Source organism: Helianthus annuus, chromosome 16, assembly GCF_002127325.2.
Source record: "Helianthus annuus cultivar XRQ/B chromosome 16, HanXRQr2.0-SUNRISE, whole genome shotgun sequence".
NCBI classification, from domain to species: domain Eukaryota; kingdom Viridiplantae; phylum Streptophyta; class Magnoliopsida; order Asterales; family Asteraceae; genus Helianthus; species Helianthus annuus.
In genome coordinates, this window is record NC_035448.2 from 173,855,696 (window position 1) to 173,876,461 (window position 20,766).

General features: G+C 39.2%; 1 protein-coding gene and 2 non-coding genes across 3 annotated transcripts; 2 read left to right on the forward strand and 1 right to left on the reverse strand.

Moving 5' to 3' along the window:
• Positions 1 to 874: 874 nt before the first annotated feature.
• Positions 875 to 958, forward strand: TRNAL-CAA. Its single transcript has one exon. It is a non-coding gene; the product is annotated as a tRNA-Leu (tRNA).
• Positions 959 to 5,764: 4,806 nt separating this feature from the next.
• On the reverse strand, positions 5,765 to 16,981 carry LOC110916030 (2-alkenal reductase (NADP(+)-dependent)). The gene is made up of 5 exons (XM_022160783.1): positions 16,815 to 16,981; positions 11,166 to 11,179; positions 6,668 to 6,837; positions 6,446 to 6,528; positions 5,765 to 6,143 (listed from the first exon to the last, which is right to left on the reverse strand). Exons 1-5 carry the CDS (start codon positions 16,979 to 16,981, stop codon positions 5,765 to 5,767), a joined length of 813 nt encoding a protein of 270 aa, XP_022016475.1.
• A 3,285-nt stretch (positions 16,982 to 20,266) lies between these two features.
• On the forward strand, positions 20,267 to 20,350 carry TRNAL-CAA. The gene has a single exon. It is a non-coding gene; the product is annotated as a tRNA-Leu (tRNA).
• Positions 20,351 to 20,766: the final 416 nt, after the last annotated feature.

The following is a 20,766-nucleotide window of genomic DNA, read 5'->3' on the forward strand; positions in this document are numbered from 1 at the left end:
AAAAACTCGTGTTTAAATTATGTTGGAAATTACATGCTAGTGTGTTATTCAGAATTATAACTTATAAGGAAGTTAGCTTGAAAGTATTTTATTCTCTTGGATTTGAAGTACACTAATTTAACGACTTGTTAAACTTTGAAATTAAGGCCGTGTATTACTCACTGTTCGTTTTTTACCTATTTGGCATTCACCGTTCACATAAGTATCTATGCAAAACTCAAAGATTAATCGTTGTGGGTCACGCGACTCCCCTGATCCAGATGTGTTGCTTGGGTCAATGCCAAATCCAAATTGTTAAATATAGTTTGACGAAGAACCTTTCGGCCATGGGATTGACTCCTTTGGAATGGTCATGAATTATGTGCATTTATGTATGAATTATGAGAATACAATTTGCTCGAATAGCAATGGAGCAAGAGAGCGGTTTCCCCCAATCTACTCAATCTAGCGTCTAACTGTCTTGATATCGACTATGAACCGATCCAAACTTGCAACCCGTTACCACAATTTAGTCCCAAATTGCCAGAATATGTCTACATTGTTCAGTCATATCATTTTTTCTTAATGATATTATATTAGTTTCTCAAAACTTTACAAACCTTTCATTCTCAACTTCAATTGTTTTGTAATGTCGTTAGATCTACATGATTGAACTAGGAATTTCTTTAGGAAAATATTTTATCTATTTGAGAATATATTAGCCTAAAAGAATTGAGGTTGCTTACAATTAGAATTACCAAAAAGGCCAGGTTTGGGCTTATTGGTTGGTCTCCCATAGCCCGTCTTTGAATCAATGTATCATGAATTATGAGTCTATGACGGGCTTACTTACTACATTTCTATAGATAATAAATCAGTAAAGGTATAACCAAATGTCAGGATGGCCGAGTGGTCTAAGGCGCCAGACTCAAGTTCTGGTCTTCGAGAGAGGGCGTGGGTTCAAATCCCACTTCTGACAGATTTTTTAACTTATAAGTTCTTTTTTATAACTTGAATAATATTGTACCCTTTTCAACAACACTATAATACTTCCATTTTTTTTAAATATTTATTGGCAAACTATTTAATAGTCCCTGAACCTAATTTTCTATAGAGTTTTCAGTTTATATATATTTTTTCACATATGTTCCCAAAATACATATATGGTTATGAATTTATGGAAGTAGTGTGGTTTGTATATCTACTTACATTTTACATCGACTGAAAACCATAACTACGAATACCAGTACTATATGATATTGATACTGGTACAATGTTATTTGATCGGAATAAGTTTGGTTCCTCATGGCGCCAAACGATATCGGTTTAGCTTATCACGTTAAAGAACAAAAAACCCCACTTTTATCAAAACTTATATTAAAAAAAAGACGTAACAGTGACATGTTCTCAACTTTATAAAATGTTATACTATATATTACTAAAATAACAAAAAGGATGATGGCGTCACTTTATATAAAAAAATACTAAAATGTAAGACAACTTTAATGACATATACTTTTATGCTCCTATCACTTAGAGTATTCACATCCTATCCACCATTTTATACCTTATAAATACACTAAAAACAACTATATATTCTCTCTCCTTTCAATTAAATAATAATATTTTATACCTTTATTATTACTTTTTCTCTTTCATTTACTCACAACCACTTTCAAAATATATTAAAAAATTATACAGGATGAACAGTGTCCCCCCAAATATACAGATGAACAGTAATATTTTCTCTCTCCTCCACTCGCAACCACTTAAATCACTTTTTATAATTTAAAAACCTCTCTCTCAAAATTTGGTGGATAGAATGTGAATGCTCTTATACATTACTATTTACAACTCGATTTTAGTAAAATTTATATCTAGATGTAGATAAAAATAAACATGTCTTTTTTTTTTTTGAACGACCAACAAAATAAAATTTATTCCAACTAACAAGATGCTAGACACCACCAAATACATCAAAACTAAAGCACCACCAAAAAAAAACTTGCAACACTACATTACATTACCAAATTAAAGTTGCACCATTCACCCCAAGACCAATTAGATGACTTCGATCGATTCTTAACCCAAAGATAGGACATCGATTTTTATTCTTCCACGACCTTCGCCACACTCGGATTAGCTTGACCGAATAAAACTTCATTTCTCATCTTCCATAGACTCCAAATAACAACCTGGGAAATAGCACCGAACACTTTCTTTTTCTTTTTGCTACCTGGAAGAAACATATGAGCATCCAGAATATCCCTCAGACTAAAAGCAATAACCGGAGGGGATTTACACCATTACGCCATAACCAACCAAACCATTTGAGCGAATTGGCATGATACGAACAGATGCTCACTAGTCTCATCGTATTCGCCACAAAGAACACAACTGGTGTCACCGACAATCACATTCCTAGCCACCAATGCAACCCTTGTCGGTAGCCGCTCCAAAAGTGCCCTCCAAGGAACGATACCAACTTTTTTAGGGACGTAACTGTTCCAAACAAATTGGTACTCCGGGACAGCCCTCCCGATCGAATCCGCTATTCGTTTAATACTGGCCACAGTGAATATTTCAGAATTATCGTATCCCCACACCCACCGATCCGGACCTTTATGTGGGCTATAATCACATAACATAAGAGAAAGGGCCATCAGTTCATTTATTTCTACTTCATCCGAAACCGGGCGCTTCCAAGCCCAATGCAGGTGGACAGAATCGGACCCCCATGTAACACGATCAGAAACTCGACAAGGTTTGACACTTTCTAGAGCGAAAAGAATCGGAAACTCACAATATAAAGGTTTATTTCCAATCCACCAATCCAGCCAGAAGGACGTTTTTGAGCCACAACCAATACTACTCCAAATTGAATCAGCAAGGTGAATACCGATTCGATCCAGATGTACTTGAATGGCAACAATTTGTTTCCTCGGGCCAGCCACAGAGAGCTTTGCCGGTATCGATGTCCAGGAACGATTATTATGATGCACCGCCCACACTACCCTTCTCCATAAACCTTCTCTATCCGTTTTAAACCTCCACCACCACTTCGACAACATAGCAAGGTTTGCATCCCGTAGAGATCCAAAACCTAGGCCACCATATTCGATTGGAGCTATAACTTTTTCCCATGCCAGCCAACTCATGGGAGAATTATCATCCGAGCCACCCCAAAAGAAAACCCTCCTTAACCTTTCTAAAATATCCAAAACTTTTGCCGCGGCTTTATACAAGGAAAAAAAGTACGTAGGTAATGCGTTTAAGACCGATTTGAGCAAAGTGATTCTACCACCATATGAAAGATTTTTGGCTTTCCATAGTGATAGCCAATTTTTAAAAACATTTATGACCGGTTTCCAATTACGAATAAGGTTCATATTGGCCCCCACCACCAAACCCAAGTGTTTAAACGGAAAAGTACCTTTTTTGCAGCCCATAGAATCCGCCATTTGTTGCACCTCAAGCCCATCTATGCCAACCCCGAACAAGGAGCATTTGGCGAGATTAACTTTTAAACCGGAAACCAAATGGAAACATCTCAATAATCTACGAAGATTAGTACATTACCGCTCGTCCATTCTCCAAGAAAAATCACATCGTCCGCATAAATTTGATGAGATAATACCGGCCCATTAGACACGGCCTTCTTCATAATACCCGTAAGATCCTCCATAGCTAACACAAATAAGAAAGGCGATAACCGGTCACCTTGGCGCAATCCACGGGTACACTCGAACTCCATAGTTGGAGACCCATTCACCAACACCGATGCCCTAGAAGAGACAAGAGTCGCCATAATCCAACCTCTCCAACGTGCCGGGAAATTCATTAGAGACATAACCGAGTCCAAAAAATTCCAATTAAGGGAGTCATATGCTTTGTTAATATCTACTTTAAAAATCATACCAGACTTCTTTGCTTTTTTCAGCCAAGCTATGACTACATTTAGGATTAAGGGACCGTCCGAGATATTTCTTCCAGCCAAAAAAGCTGACTGTTCTTCTGGCACAAGTCTCCCTACCACCCTTCTAAGCCGATTAACCAAGACCTTCGATATTGCTTTGTTCACTACACCAATCAGACTAATAAGGCGAAAGTTCGAAGGGGAAACTGGATCTTTAACTTTCGGGATAAGACCAATAAACGATGACGAACAACATTTATTAATGGACCCATTAACATAAAATTCCTGGAATAACCTGTTAAAATCACCTTGTAAGAGGTCCCAATTCTTTTTGATAAACTTGAAGTTGAATCCGTCCAGGCCTGGCGCCCGATCACCTACACATCCCCAAATTGCTTCCTTAATTTCGGTTACTAAGAATGGTTCCACCAGCATATCTGCTGCTGCAATCGATAATGTGGCCAGATTATGGCCCACAAAGGTGGGCCGAGAATGGTTCCACCAGCATATCTGCTTGACCCGAGTTCAAATCCACCGAAGAGTTATAATCAACCAGATCAGGTTTCCACGCAGCTAACTCCTCAACCACCCACACTACAATTCTTCTATTCTCCCAGTTCAATACCACTGTCTCCTCTATTCTTTTACCGAGGGGAACCAAAACCAATACAGTGCATTCTGAATTATCCGAGTTCTGCCATGAAAACGACGACTCCTGCACAACCCTACCGAACAGACCCCCGATTTGAACAAACACAGTGTTATCTCTAAGCTGAATCGGCACACCTGAAATACGTAGGGAAACAATTCGTTCATTCGATACTTCCTCCCGTTTCCAAACACTATGTCGGCTAAAAACACTTGTCAGAACCTCCGTGAAGTTGGTCATGACATCCTTTACCCTCCCAGGATCACCAAGGGTTAATAAAATACTAAGGCCACCCACATAAGATAATCCAAAGTTGCTCAAACCACTCCTGTTGAGAATACCATTCAGGTTATTCAGGACATAAAGATCTTTGGCTACACCATGAATATATATTTGCTTTGTGTGGTGAACATTATGAGTCTAGTGAACATATATTTGCTTCGTGCCAAATTTTCTTAGGTTGTTTGGCAAAACGTCGCTATATGGTGTAAGCTGCCTCCTATAATTGCATTCGAGTTTAAAGATCTGTTGGAACTTCATGGCTTAAGCCCGGGATCTAGGAAGAAGAAAAAGGCGCTTCACACGATATGTTTAGTGGTTATTTGGAGCATTTAGAGGCTGCGTAATGAAATTATGTTTGCGCAAGGGCGGCCTTAGGTAACAAAGGTTTTGGAAGAGGTCAAGTCACAATTATTTCTTTGTGTCAAGAACCGCTCGAAGGAGGTGGCTTTATCGTGGGAAGATTGGAGCAAGTGTAATATTTTTCCGTAACCGGTTTAGTGTAATAGTTTGGTCTATCTCTGTGGTTCGTTTCTTGTAAATTTGGTGACTAGCTTCTTTCTGGTTAATAATAAAAAAAAATTCTGTCGGCCGTTTAAAAAAATATTGTGAGAAGTAAAAGAAACTCATGATTACTGCTCGTTTATATGATAACAAGTATCTCATTATAAACAATTTAAGAAATTTCACCTTTAATCTTTTAACTCTCTAATTTCTCACAATTCTGGTCACTCTCATTTATCTCATTATCTCCTGTCCAAACTGTTTAATTTAACATCTTTTTTCTGGAATACTAGCATTTATCTGTATGGACATAGTATAAATTAAGTGATATAAAACCTTATTCAACACATATGCGTACCAGTGTTACCACATATTATTCATTATTAAAAACAACACCAACCATAAGTAGTCAAAGCCTTATAAAGATATCGACTCGATCAGTCACTAGCCACAACCACAACCTGCTTCCCGACATTTTTTCCTGAGAACAGCCCAACCAAAGCCGCGGGTGCATTCTCGATTCCTTCTACCACGTCTTCCATGTAACAAACTTTTCCTTGTTTTATCAAAGGTACAACCATCTCCATATACTTTGGATACATGTGATAGTAATCTCCCACGATGAAACCTTGCATGCGCAAACGTTTTGTTACCAACAAAAACAGGTTGCGCACCCCCTCCTCTTGCTCTATATTGTACTGTGAAATCATCCCGCAAACTGAAATTCGACCATTTAATCTCATGTTTGAGAGTACCGCCTCCAACATCTTACCCCCGACGTTCTCATAGTAAATATCAATGCCATTCGGGAAGTACCTGCCATTGTTATACAAATGAATAGTATTAATTAATAAAACAAAACTAGTAACGCTTTCCCTTTGTTTTGAATTATGTTGTGTTCCGTCTCCAATAGGTAGATTTAAGAACGGGCCGGTCAACAGGTCAAACAAAAAGTGGCCCGAAGTGTATTTACAAGTCATAAAACTCCCAAATCATTTCAAAAACTTAGATTATTTTTTTTTAAATATATATATATATTTTTGCTAATTGTTAATCTGTTGAGCCATGTACCAAATACCAACCCGTCCATTTTGCAACCTCTAGATTCTCATGCTAACCTCTTTAGAGCTGCATTTAGATCTTGCTCTTCCTTGTAGTTAAAAGCCTCATCAAATCCATATTTATTCTTCAGCAGATCAACCTTGTGACAATAAAACAAAATTGGAGAGAAAAAGAAAAGGAATTTTGTTAGGTTTGTACAATTAAGTTGAAAACACTTATGGTAATAAGTAGCAAGAAATCAACAGTTAAGAGGTATTGTAAAATTTCAAAGAACCAACCTTTTCTTTTGTACCCGCACTCCCAACAACATAACAACCCGATAACTTTGCGAACTGCCCAACAAGCTGACCAACCGCGCCAGAAGCGGCTGAAACGAAGACATACTCTCCTTTCTTCGGAGCACAAATCTCATAGAAACCAACATAAGCAGTCATACCAGCCATACCTACTGATGACGGGGGTAGCCCAAATCTCAATAAAATGGCTAATATACATAACAACTTCAAAGGTTAAAAGGTTGAGAGGATCAATACGCGCGAACTTGGGTAAGCAGCAAAAAGGACGTGAACAGTAAACCATCACTTCACTGGTTGCTTGCCCAGCCTTCTCACAGCTGTAAAAGAGAACGTATGCACAGAGCACACTCTTTTACCCGCAGGTCCAAACCCTTCAACCCCTAAATGGGTAAGTCCTCCACTGCAAACATGGTTCACTAGTCCAGAGCTTCTCCTTTGGGAGATGCCTTTCCCTATAAAGCATAAGTCAGGTCCAGCATTCAAGACACTCCAGATCAGTTGTAATTTCACATGAACTTCTGATCTCTCTCTTCTCCCTCAAGAACTTGTTCATTACGAGTTCTCTTCTTCGCTCACAAAATACAACTTCCGCGATCACATTCTGGGCTGGAACCTTTTCAGCTTAGAATTAGCGAAGAACAATAACATTACTAGTGAACCTCTCTCTACGTTTTGCAAACGTGGAGGGACCCCACGACCTGCGTTAGGCTAATCGAACCCCTGAACCATTTTACCCAGAGATATCGCTACAGGCCTTGGTCTTGTATTTGTTGCATCAACAAGTTGGCGCCCACCGTGGGGCTACGCCGCTTACTTTATCTTAAAGACCAGTTGTGTAGCTCCATTTTCTCTTTACATCATGTCTAAAAGCGAGTCTCTCGGTCAGGTAAATCAAGTGCCTAACAACACCGATTAAACACCAAATTCTGGTCGGATCTCACCGGTCAAATCTACATTTCTTTCTACTCCAAGAAGTACTCCAACGGGAACTTTTTCCCGGAGTTCACCTCTTTTCATACACCAACCCCATCTCGATCAGGGGTTGCATCTCCTCAAATCAGTGTAATGCGTACACCGAAACGCATAGATCTAACACCTGAGGGAGTAGTTAGAAATCTCTTACAACTGAGATTTCTTCTCAACTAGCATGTGAGCTTAGAAAGGGAAAAAAGGGTGAGAATAAGACTAAATTATGAGGGTCTAAACCCTCATTATCACATGGCCCTCCATATCTTCCTTTTAGCAGCTCACGTTCAACCATATCTTACCTTGAAGCTGGTCCTAGTGTGACAGGCCAACCACTCAAGCCTTTAAGCTTCTGGGAGGACAAGTTCAACCGCTTTTTCCTTATTTACCTCCCAACCCGTTACAACCGGTGCACCTATTGGGCATAAAACCACTTTTGATCAATTATGGTAAGTCACCAACTTCAAGTGTTCCCCCTCCCATTGCTACTTCGTGAAAACCAGCCATGGCCACCCTGCCTTCGGCTCGTGGTATGGTCATGAACACATCAATGGGAATGCCTTATACAGTAAGCCTTTAAGGCTTTAACCTTATGACACAGATGATGACATCTTTCATGAGTACCATCAGAAAGCCTTTAACGCTTTAACCTTATGCCCTAGCTGATGACACAGACGATGGCACAATTTCCTTTGCAGCACGTGAAAGTTGGATAATGATACAGAAAGCCTTCAAGGCTTTAACCTTAACTTCATCAACCAAGTGCCAACCACTCACCAGGGTACCTCAAACGGTAACCCAGCTTCAAGGGTAGTAAAATACCTCTCAAAACCTTACAAGCCCAACAAACTTGTCTTGCTTCTCCCAACAAATCGTTGATTACAAGTTTCAAACCCCGATAAAGATGCCATCACTACCTCCAAACCTTCGCCGGGACTGCAAGAATTGAAAAATGACCCAACTCCGAATGTTGTCTCATGTTCATACAAACCCTTGAAGGGTTTTCACGCATATGGTTCAATGACCTTCCTGGAAGAAGCATTCAGACCTTTGACGATCTTAGCAAAAGTTCCCTATAACAACAGAGGCATGTCAATGACGCCACGGTAATCTTCCAGACCAAACAACGTGATGATAAAAGTCTTAGAGACTTCATCAAAAGTTACAAGAAGGAAGGTTTAACTTATGCCGATGAAAAAATTAGGGTCGCAGGGTTCATGAATGCTATAAATTCCAAATGTCTCACAAGAGACTTTAATAAATGCCTGCCCAAAACCCTTGAAGAAGCACTCAAAAGGGCTGAAGCCCACATTCGAGGAGAATAAGCTGTAAACATCAAAGAACAAAATAAAAGACTCTTAACTGGAGCTTCCAGTATGACTCTTATGTCAAACAGTTCAAAGGTTCAGATTCCAGAAGGCCTGAAGGCCGGAACCCTTAAAGCCAAGAAAAAACCATAAACTTTACAGCCTTAACCAAGGCTACATAAGAGATCTTCGCAACCGAAGGGGTAAAACACAGCTTCTGCCCTCCTCAACCTTTGCCAAAAAACAAAAGATTGGAATAATCAAGCCAGTATTATGAGTTTCACGAATAAAAAGGTCACCATACCAATAATTGCTTCCAACCCAAAAAGAGGATCGAAAAAGCCGTCAACTCCGAACTTGCTCACTTGGTTAAAGGGGTCAAGGACAAAATGGTTGAAGAATAAAAGTAGGAAGTGAACATGGTCGACCTTGAAAACAAAGCTTTAACCCTCTCAGCTGATGAAAAGCTTGAAACGCTTTAACCCTCTTAGCGACAATGAGCGTTCAAAGCTTCAACAGTCTGAATCCTCTAAAATCATGCTTGAAAACAAAGCTTTAACCCTCTCAGCTGATGAAAAGCTTGAAACGCTTTAACCCTCTCAGCGACAATGAGCGTTCAAAGCTTCAACAGTCTGAATCCTCGAAAATCATGCTTGAGAAATGCTTTAACCCTCTCAGCTGATGAAAAGCTTGAAACGCTTTTACCCTTTCAGCGATGATGAACGTTCAAAGCTTCAACAGTCTGAATCCCCCATCGAAGGTATCACAGACATACCTATCAAGCCTTTAGGCCAAATAACCCATTATGTTTGTTCAACAAGAGAACAAAGGGACGAACCGGACAACTCACTTTTGCGGTGATCAATATCCCTTCCAACTATGATATCATCATAGGAAGGCCAGGGCAAGGTGTGTTCGGAATGGCAGTTTTAGTTGGTCAAGGCACTATGAAGTTTCCCACTGAAAAAGGGATATCAACCCTTCAACCTACCCAAGAAGCTTTTGTGGTTGAAGGGGAAAGCTCAAGAAAGGATGAAGACGAGGAATAAGGGTTGAACATAAACCCAAAATATCCTCAACAGGGGATAAGGGTAAACACTAACCTTTACAATGAAACCCTCTTATACCTTGAAAGGTTGCTCTTGCACTACGTCTTTGCTTGGTGCCCGGAATATATGACCGGCACCCCCGTAGCATTATTGAAACATGAGATATGTATCCCATCTTATAATAAACTCATTATACAAAAGATGGAAAAGCTTGTTCTAGGCGGAATCCTTCGAGAGGTCAAGTATCAATCAGGGGTGGCCAATCCGGTAATGGTTTAAAAACCCGACAAGTCTTGGAGAACGGATATCGATTTTAAAGACATGAACAAAGCACACCCAAAGGATTGCTACCCGTTGCCCTAGATAGACCTCAAGGTTAACTCACTCACGGGCTTCTCGTGTTTTCTTGACACCTAAAAGGGTTACCATCAGATCCTAATAAAAGAAGAAGACGAATAAAAAAAAAACCGCATTACACACTGATAAAGGTATATTTTGCTACCAAAAAATGCCTTTTATTTTAAGAAACGCAGGTGCCACTTATCAACGCCTGGTTGACAAAGCGTTTACCGAACAAACTGGCAAGAACATAGAAGCTTATGTTGAAGATTTGATGATCAAGAGCAAAACGGAATACCAAATGCTCAATGACATACAAGAAACCTTCCAAACCTCAAGAAAGATAAACATGAAAGCTAAATCCAGTCAAGTGCTCGTTTCTAGGGCATATCACAGGGAAACAAAGCATAAAAGCTAACCCTCAAGGGATATGCTAACAAGAAAGGCTTTCGATGGAAAGCTTACAGCTTTGAAGCGTTTTACCTCAAAAGGAAGCCTTCAACCAAATGAAGCAACACCTGGCTTCAATCCCAACCATTTCAGCTCCGGAAACAGGAGGAACGATCTCTGTCCACCTTTCGATCGCTGAAAAAACCATAAGTACGACTCTAATTATTGAACGAAATAAAGTTCAGATACCCATTGACTTTTTCAAAACTTCAAAATTAGCAGAAATCAAATATTCTTTTTCGAAAAAACTTGCTCTAGCCCTAGTCCAAACGGCTAGAAGGCTTCGAAGGTACTTTCAGTCACACCCGATACAAGTAGTCACTGACTAACCTATTAAGAATGTGCTTGAAAAACAAGAAAATTCCGGACGATTAGCCAAATGAGTTGTGAAACTAGGTGAACACAAAATCACCTATGTCCCGAGAAAAGTTGTCAAAGCTCAAATCTTGGCTGACTTCATCTTGTAAGTCCCTAAAGAAGCCATAACAGAAGTTAATACAACTGCAGCGAACCCTCCAACCCTGATACCTAGAAGCTCTTTACCGACGAAGCTTCCATCATTGAAGGGTCAGGAGCAGGGCTAGTTCTAATTGATCCTAACGAATTGTAATTCACATATGCCCTTTGTCTTGAATTTCAGACTACAAACAACAAAGCTGAGTATGAAGCATTGATTGCTGGGCTCAAGCTTGCAAAAATATGGGTGTCAAAAGGCTTCAAGTCTTCACAGACTCATTGCTTGTTTCAAACCAAGTAAGTGACAACTACATAGCCAAAGAAATGGGGTTCAAAAGCTTCAAGTCCTCACAGACTCTCTTAAGCTTAGACAATAACATCTACATAGACAAAGAACCCTACATGAATAAGTACCAAAATAAATCAAAGGAATCGATTAACACATTTCAAACATGTGCCATCAAATAAATTCCAAGATCTCAAAACAAGAGAGCTGATGCAGTAAGCAAGCCTGCATCTCTTACGTTTGCACATCTCACCAAGAAGATACTAGTTGAGGTATTAAAAATACCATCCATCCAAAAAACACGAGTTTCAAGATGTGATCACCGAAGAAGGGCCAAATTGGATGACTCCCATTGAAAAGTTCCCAAAAAAAAAAACGATGAATTACCTAATGACCAGACTAGGGCTACAAGGATATATCCTTTAGAAAAAAAGGATACCTTACACCACTACTTCGATGCGTTGGCCCAAAACAAAGCCAATATCTGATCAAAGAGGTTCACGAAGGGATATGTGGAGTTCATTGTGGCCCAAAATCGGTAGTGTCAGAGTTGATGAACCTCGAACACTTTTGGCCTTCCATGCATCGAGATACCTCCGAACAACTGCGAAAGTATGAAGCTTGCAGTTACATGCTCCGGTATCCAAAAGCCTCAAACATGACCCCGTTCCCATCTCCTTGGCTTGGCCATTTCACAAGTGGGGTATAGACATTGTTGGTCCATCCCCACTAGCCAAATGAGGAGTCAAGCTCTTATTGGTAACCGTGAATTACTTCACCAAGTGACCAGAAGTAAAACCATTAGCAAAAATCTCAGGGAAACATGTCACTGATTTCGAAAGCATAATCTATCATTTTAGGCTCCCAGGGGTACTAGTGATGGATAACTGGAAATAGTTTGCCGAGAAACCTTCTAACTCCTGCTGCAAGGAGTTCAGAATAACTCAAGTATCCAGCTCGGTAGCTTACCCACAATCCAATGGCCAGGTTGATAGGATAAACCACAACATTGTTGAAGGGATTAAATCTCGATTAGGAAGATACGACAACAACTGGCTCGAATAGCTTCCCAATGTGCTATTAGAAATTCAAACAACTGAGAAAACGAGCCACAAAGAAAATACCTTACAGCCTAGTGTTTGGATCAGAGGCTGTAATCCTAGTTGAAATCGGAGCAACAACACAAAGAACATTTAACATCGACCTCGAGCCAAATAAGAAAGAGACGATGTTGAATTTGGAACAACTCGAATAGGCTCGTGATTAAGCAGCCATATAAAAAGCAAGGTACAAGCAAAACATAGAATCATATACAATACACGGGTGAAGCATGAACGCTTCAAGCCTGAGGACCTTGTGCTTCGAAACAATGAGGCCAGCAAGAAAGAAAGCCAAGGAAAGCATGGTCCTAAGTAGGAAGGGCCATACATTATCCTTAAAGCCCACAAAGGGGGATCATACAAGCTGACAGGTCCGCAAGGCAAAAAGCTTGCCCGCCATTGGAATGGCAAAAACCTTAAAAGGTTCCATGTTTAACCAAACGTATTAAAAATAGTTCCCAAAAGTTGTTCTATTCCCCTAGTAATCAAAATACTTTGAAATGAATGAACGATGAATCAAAATTTGTCTTTCTATCCTATAATCAGGTTGAGAACCTAGCAAGAAACTCCATGGCAAGGGCCATGTAAGGGGATGAGCTCCCAGGCCACATCGCTCAATAGGTTCAAGGGTTGAATGGACCTATATAAGGGGTGAGTTCCTAAATCAATACAACTCCATGAGACTCATAGAAATCTTGAAAAACACGTCTCATAGACGGGTTTGAACAGCCTACACCAAATGTTCCTTAAGCCCCAACATTGGCTTACGAACCAAAAAGACTCTAAGTAAATGTCATACATAGGATAGAGGTTGTATCTTCTTGTTAAAAATATCCTAAGGCTAAGTGACTGCAGCACTGAACCCTTTAAGGTATAAATAACATAAGATGCACAACCCAAAACAAAGACAACATGCAAAATCAATGAAAACGCAAGGGAATAAATAGAACAACATAGCAAGATAAGTTAAAGATAGCAACGGCCATACTGGCCATCAAACATAAAACATTGTCCACAAGCCTTCAAGGCTTTAACCACCAAGGGATCTAGACGATTCCTTTAAAATAAAAAGATGTTCAAACAAACAACCCATAACATTATTCGACATGCTAAGAAAGCTATGAATTAAGGTTTCTTCTTCACTTAGCAACGTCATGGATGGTAGACTTTGATGCATCATCCTTCTTCGAACCTCCATCATCTTGGGTCTTTTTAGCCTTCCTCTTTTTCCTCCCTATGATACCCGTTGTCTCGGAGGCTTCAAGGCTTGAACCCTTTGAGCCCTCACCACCTTCAGAACACGTTCCCTCGCTATCTTCAAAGCAAGGACATTTCTTCGAGGGGGACTTCAACACTTCATTACAAACAACCTCATTAAGGCCCTTGGGTTTTAGCTCTTGCAAGACAGGCAAAGATTTACCAAAACACTTGGAGACTTCACCCACATAAGGGTAAACCATATGCTCAATCTTAAAAAATTGTTCCCTTGAAGACTTTGAAGGCTTTGGGTCGAAAAAGAGAAGACTTTTCCTAAGGCTCCCCAGGTTCACAAAGCTTCGTAACCAGCAAACAAACCTTGGTGTCTCACATGAGCAAGAAGCTTGGTGTACACATCACCCAAGACTTTGTCGAACTCTGACGAATGGAGAAGATAGGTAAACACTTGCTGGAATCCATGCTCAATGAGCCATTTATTATCACTAGTTACCTGGGCAAAGTGAAGCCTTTAACCTTTCTTTCTCCTCTAATAAGGCCTTCTTCTGAACATACACGGCAGCCTTATCGACCCTGACTTAAACCTTGTCAGCCTCCAAGCGTTTTTCCAACTCAAACATATCAGTCTTGTGCGGGAAGAAAATTACTCAAATCTTCAAACAGCAATGCTTTCTCCTTCTCAGCATAGCCCTCGGCTTCTTGCAAAGCAACCATTGAAGTTTTCATCTCATCCCTCTTCTTCGAAAAGACTTCATATTCTTGCATCCTTTTGCGAAATCGGGATACACCCTCTAGAAGCAAAGCAACAAGGTTGCAAGCACACATCATCATCTTCGAAATCATCAGGTCGTCGTCCATAGACGAGCAAAAACCTCGTACAATAGAGGAGCAAAATGGGTTAGAACATCCTCACAAACGGATGAATACTTGAAGCTGTCACCAACTGTGACCTTCCAATCCGGCAAATAAACCTCTTCGGGATTAACATTGGTGGAACCTTCACCACCTTTCCCGAAACCCTTCAAGATTACAAGCTTCTTACTCGCTGCTTTACTCTCCTTACTAATCACCAAGGACAAATCCTCGTCTTTTTTCCTCAACCCCAACGTCCAAATGTTTGAAGCCTCTATAACATCACGCAGTTGCACTGGCTCAGAGGCCGATGGATGGTCAGCTACCTTTAACATACGTCGGTTTAAACAATGAATAAAAGCTTTGGAAGCGCCGAACCTAGTAAAGCCTTTGACATTTGGAATGTTCACATAAACTGAACCCTCAAACCTGTGTTCAGCACCTTTGGCAACAACATCTTCACCGGGGTTGGCCTCAGCATCCCCAAACACAACATCAGAGGTATCATCACTCTTGATAAAGCATAAGGCAAAATCATCATACCCTGATCATACCTCATGAGCATAGGGTCACGATCCGGCTTGTCCCACAAGGTGTTCACACCCATCAACACTAAAAGTGGTTCAGGAAAGGGACGCAACCTTAAAGGACACTTCCTAATGGCTTTTAAACAATCTAGTTCAGACTCAAATGGCTTAAGCTTATTTAACAAAGCATCAGGGTGCCTCCAAACAAGCTTGAAGAAAGCAATGGACTCAGAAATCCAGAAAACTTGGTCCTTCCAAGAACAAACGGTAGTAACCATAGACGAAATTAAACACACATCAACCTTAGATGTTTCAAAGGTAAAACAATCGTCGTTCTTGGCTAACTGAAAGAAACGGTGAAACAACAACAACGATAGGTCATACCCTATCGCTGGACACAAAACATCAAAGTGTAAAACCCTAGCAAGGCCTTAAGGGTGTAACTGACCAAACGACACATGATAATACTCTAAAACATTCTAAACAAAGACTGAAAACGGATGACGCAAGTTGGAATACTCAGCAATAAAGAGCAATGGAACCAATGGGACACTAATCGATCAATTTGCCAAAACCTAGAACCACCAGATTAAACTTTAGATCGATCCCCCATTCTTTACAAAAAGCCTCAACTTCCTCTTGAGCGAGACAAGTTGAAGCCTTTAAACCTTCAAGCCTTAAAACCTTGAAGCCCATCACATCTACTATCATTCTGAAATTCAAATCTCAAAACTCAAACGCCTTAAAGCCTTGAAGCCTTTAAGCAATAAAAAATAATGTGTAAAAGTCAGAAGCATTTGAGCTTACATCCCAAACACCTCTGACTTGGGGGGCTGATGACGGGGGTAGCCCAAATCTCAATAAAATGGCTAATATACATAACAGCTTCAAAGGTTAAAAGGTTGAGAGGATCAATACGCGCGAACTTGGGTAAGCAGCAAAAAGGACGTGAACAGTAAACCATCACTTCACTGGTTGCTTGCCCAGCCTTCTCACAGCTGTAAAAGAGAACGTATGCACAGAGCACACTCTTTTACCCGCAGGTCCAAACCCTTCAACCCCTAAATGGGTAAGTCCTCCACTGCAAACATGGTTCACTAGTCCAGAGCTTCTCCTTTGGGAGATGCCTTTCCCTATAAAGCATAAGTCAGGTCCAGCATTCAAGACACTCCAGATCAGTTGTAATTTCACATGAACTTCTGATCTCTCTCTTCTCCCTCAAGAACTTGTTCATTACGAGTTCTCTTCTTCGCTCACAAAATACAACTTCCGCGATCACATTCTGGGCTGGAACCTTTTCAGCTTAGAATTAGCGAAGAATAATAACATTACTAGTGAACCTCTCTCTACGTTTTGCAAACGTGGAGGGACCCCACGACCTGCGTTAGGCTAATCGAACCCCTGAACCATTTTACCCAGAGATATCGCTACAGGCCTTGGTCTTGTATTTGTTGCATCAACACCTACATAACACCCCAAAAGGATAGAAATCAAATTATAAAACACATAAAATACTTGCATGAGGATTTATAAGTTGGACTATAAGCATATAGGACAAGATATATACCAAGAATTCCTGTATTACGATAGAGGCACATCAGTATGCTGAATCTTGAATAGAGCCTCGGGAGCATTGATAATGCTGTATTCTTCCCATCCAGCCACTCCCCAAACTAGATCACCTTTCTTGAAGTTTGAATGTCCGGAATCAATAACTTTAGCTACTACATATCCTGCTATGGGCTGCATGGCGGTAAAAACAACATCAAAACACCAGATAAAACATTTGTGACGAGTATTTGGCGCGGATGTAGTGTATTATGAGAGGTAGGACCCGTTACCTCTCAACTTTTCCGGTGAAGTGCATTTTATTTTTATACTTGTTTTGTATTAAGCTACCCTTGAAATGAAATTACGTTTCCCCTCGAAATTTAAAAAGCCAACACCCTTTATAATCACAGTTTTATTAAAAGCCCACTCCATATATTATAAGTTAGAAGCCCAATTCAAATGACAGATTAAAGCCCAAATACTAACTAGAATTGATTTTTGCAGAGGAAAAGAACTGAACATGAACTTAACAACCAAAGTACGCACACCATGCAACTCCACTGTCACTAGGGTGCAAATGAGTTCAGGCGAGCCCGAGCTCAAATAGGCTCGAGCACGAGCTCGATTAAATTATGAGAGCTCGAGCTCGGCTCGGTCCATGTTTTGTTTTCAAAGCTCGGGCTCGGCTCGTTTATCATCTATTAATTAATATATGAAATAAAAATAATATAAATAGTAGACTCGTTTTGGCTCGCGAGCTCGATAAGTGAAGCTCGGGCTTAGGCTCATTTACTAAACAAGCTTATTTTGAGGTTCGCGCTCGACTCGTAAATACGTTTACATAAGCTTGGCTCGGCTTGTTTACCAGACAACTTTAAATGAGGGTTAAATTTTACTAAATATTAATAAAAACTAATATTACACTAGGGCTTGATAAGGCTCGATGAGTCTGACGAGCTTCACATGGCAGACTCGAGCTCGATAAATAAACAAGCTTTATGTAGGCTCAAGCTTGGCTCGGACTTGATATAGAAGAGGATGTAATGGCTTGATTTTAAGCTTTCAAAAATTTAAGAGGAGAAATATATTAGGTATGTGTTTAACATTATTTATTATCGTGTTTTGTTTATTCGTTTACCTTGTATGAAGTACGGTAAACAAAAAATTTGAAAGTTACCCCTAAAATGTTACCCCTAAAATTTTGGTTTAGATCCACCATTGATGGGTATTCATGTCTAAGATCAATTATAATTCAGAAAACTATCCTATGAAGATGAATTAGTTACCTACCGAACCAAGAGTGAAGAGAGTGAAGGGTTCAAAGGAACTGCTTTCAGATTCGGTCATCCGAATGCGCATGTAAGGATCACAGGAGAGGTAAAGGTTCTTAACAAGAACCGCATTGGAGCCTTGTGGAAGCTTGAGGTTAGTGGTGGTTGAAGTGAGCAGCATGTCGGATACCTTAGGGAACCCATTAATGTAATTCTTCAATACAATCTGTGTGTTCTTCACTTCTTCCATTTGCGTGAGAAACTGTTCGGCGGAGTGGATTGAAATGGGGGTCTAGAATTGAAGGATCCACCGCTCATGTAGTCATATGAAGATGCTGTCAGATTGTCAGTGGAATTAAATATAGCATGGAACAAACATCTATGTACAATGACAATGTATAGGGTGTATTGACATGCAACCCACAATAGAAACTGAAAAATAATAAAATGATAAAATAAAAACTTCTAATGATTGTTTATAGATTTAATATTTTTTTAAAAATAAAATATACTTATGCTTTACAGATGCACACCAATTGGAAATTAACAAACAGACGATAGTAATTGATATATATAATAATGTGTATTTAGCTATATGAGGTGTGGGGTCATAGATTGAAACATTATTTCTATATGGGACCATTAATTAAATGATATACTATCCCCCTCCTTGATTGATGATGGTTCTCATGGATTAAACCACGATTACCACGACCCTCCAATTTGATAATTTTAAGACAAAAATAAATTAAAAAAAATAAAGAGGATAGTGGTTTGGATCATGACCACACACTTAGGGTAGTGGTTTTGAATAGTGAATTAAAGATGGATGAGATGAGGCCTATGTGGAGGATCATGGTGATCATGAGGGTAATGACCAAACCTTATAGCCTTATTACGCTCCAAATGCTTTCTACTTCTTTCAACGACCAATTCCATCAAGACAAGGCAAACTTGAAAAACATTATGGCTTGAGCGCAATGGCGGATCTAAAAACTTTTTTCACTGGGTTCTTTTTGGTAGATTCTTACTAATTCTCACTATTTTTTTTTTCCAAATCATACAAAGTTATCACTAATTTTTTCCCTTTTTTTCAAAACGAATGGGTTCCTAGGAACCCACAAAAATAGCCTAGATCCGCCACTGCTTGAGGGAACCTTAATTAGTTAGACACTAAGAGGAGAAAATCTCTAGCATATGTAGATAAATGGACAATGAGCGAAATAAACGAATACACGAGATTATATGATGGCATGCCTCTACGTTGATAAGTCAATGATTCCATCTTGTTTAGACTATGTCAAGCAAGTCAGTTTGATTAGTTTTGTTTACTGCATTGTTATGAATAGGTAGAGGATCCTGTAAAAAGTGCTCAAAGTGTAAGAAGTGTGAGAAGTGTATTATAACACTATATATAATACTATATAACACCATATAAACACCGTATAACAATATGTAACACCATATAATACCATATAACACTATGTAACAGTATATATCATTATATAACAAATATAACACTATAGGTTGTCTGATAGCATGTCTATGATAGATGTATAGTGTTATATTTGTTATATAATGATATATAGTGTTACATAGTCTTATATGGTATTATATGGTGTTACATATTGTTATACGGTGTTTATATGGTGTTATATAGTATTATATATAGTGTTATAGTACACTTCTCACACTTCTTACACTTTGAGCACTTTTTACAGGATCCTTACCCGTTATGAATAATCCAACCAGAGACGTCTCTGAGAATTCACGTACCCTGTTCGAGATTGAAAAAATGTGCCCTTCTGTTATGTTTTGTTATTATTTTAAAAAGATCAAATCAGTATTGGGCTTAATAAACCTAATTGCATGTGGGCTAAATTCTAAATCATAAAAAATGATTTGTAAATGGGCCTATATTGAAAGTGGTATCTTTTTAATATTTAAAAAAATAACATACACGTATCGGATTTTTTTTAAATCGCATGCCCCTCAAAATCGTGGGCCTTGTGCGGAGGTCCTCCCCGCACACCATCAAAGCCTCCCATGAATCCAACTTATATCCCTAATGATAGTTTAAGAACCATTAGCTATATGGTACCAGGGGAAACTAATTAGTAGCAGTGAACTTCAATTTCAATTCCAGAAAACAAATTATTTAATATATACAAAAATTAAAGTGTTCCCCATAAAATTGAAAGTTTAACACAAAGTCAGGATGGCCGAGTGGTCTAAGGCGCCAGACTCAAGTTCTGGTCTTCGAGAGAGGGCGTGGGTTCAAATCCCACTTCTGACATATGTTTTATAATACGAGTTCTTTTGTTGATAATATACAGTACCCTTTAACAAAACTATAATGCTGAAGTTTGTTTTGTTGATAATATACAGTACCCTTTAACAAAACTATAATGCTGAAGTTAATAGTACCTAAATTTATTTATTTTCACTTATGTTTGCAAAATATAGGTTATGAATTTATGGTATTTTATTATCAGGTTTGAAGTAATATATCATGGTTATTCAAATTTATGGTATTTTGTCATTAGGTTTGAAGTAATATATCATGGTTATTCAAATTTATGGTATTTTGTTATCAGGTTTGAAGTAATTTATATAACCTTAAATTAAAAGGTCGTTGACCACATTTTTGATTTTGACAAAATTCATCCCAACTTTTTTAAATTCATAAAAGTCATCCCTTAAATTTCTAAC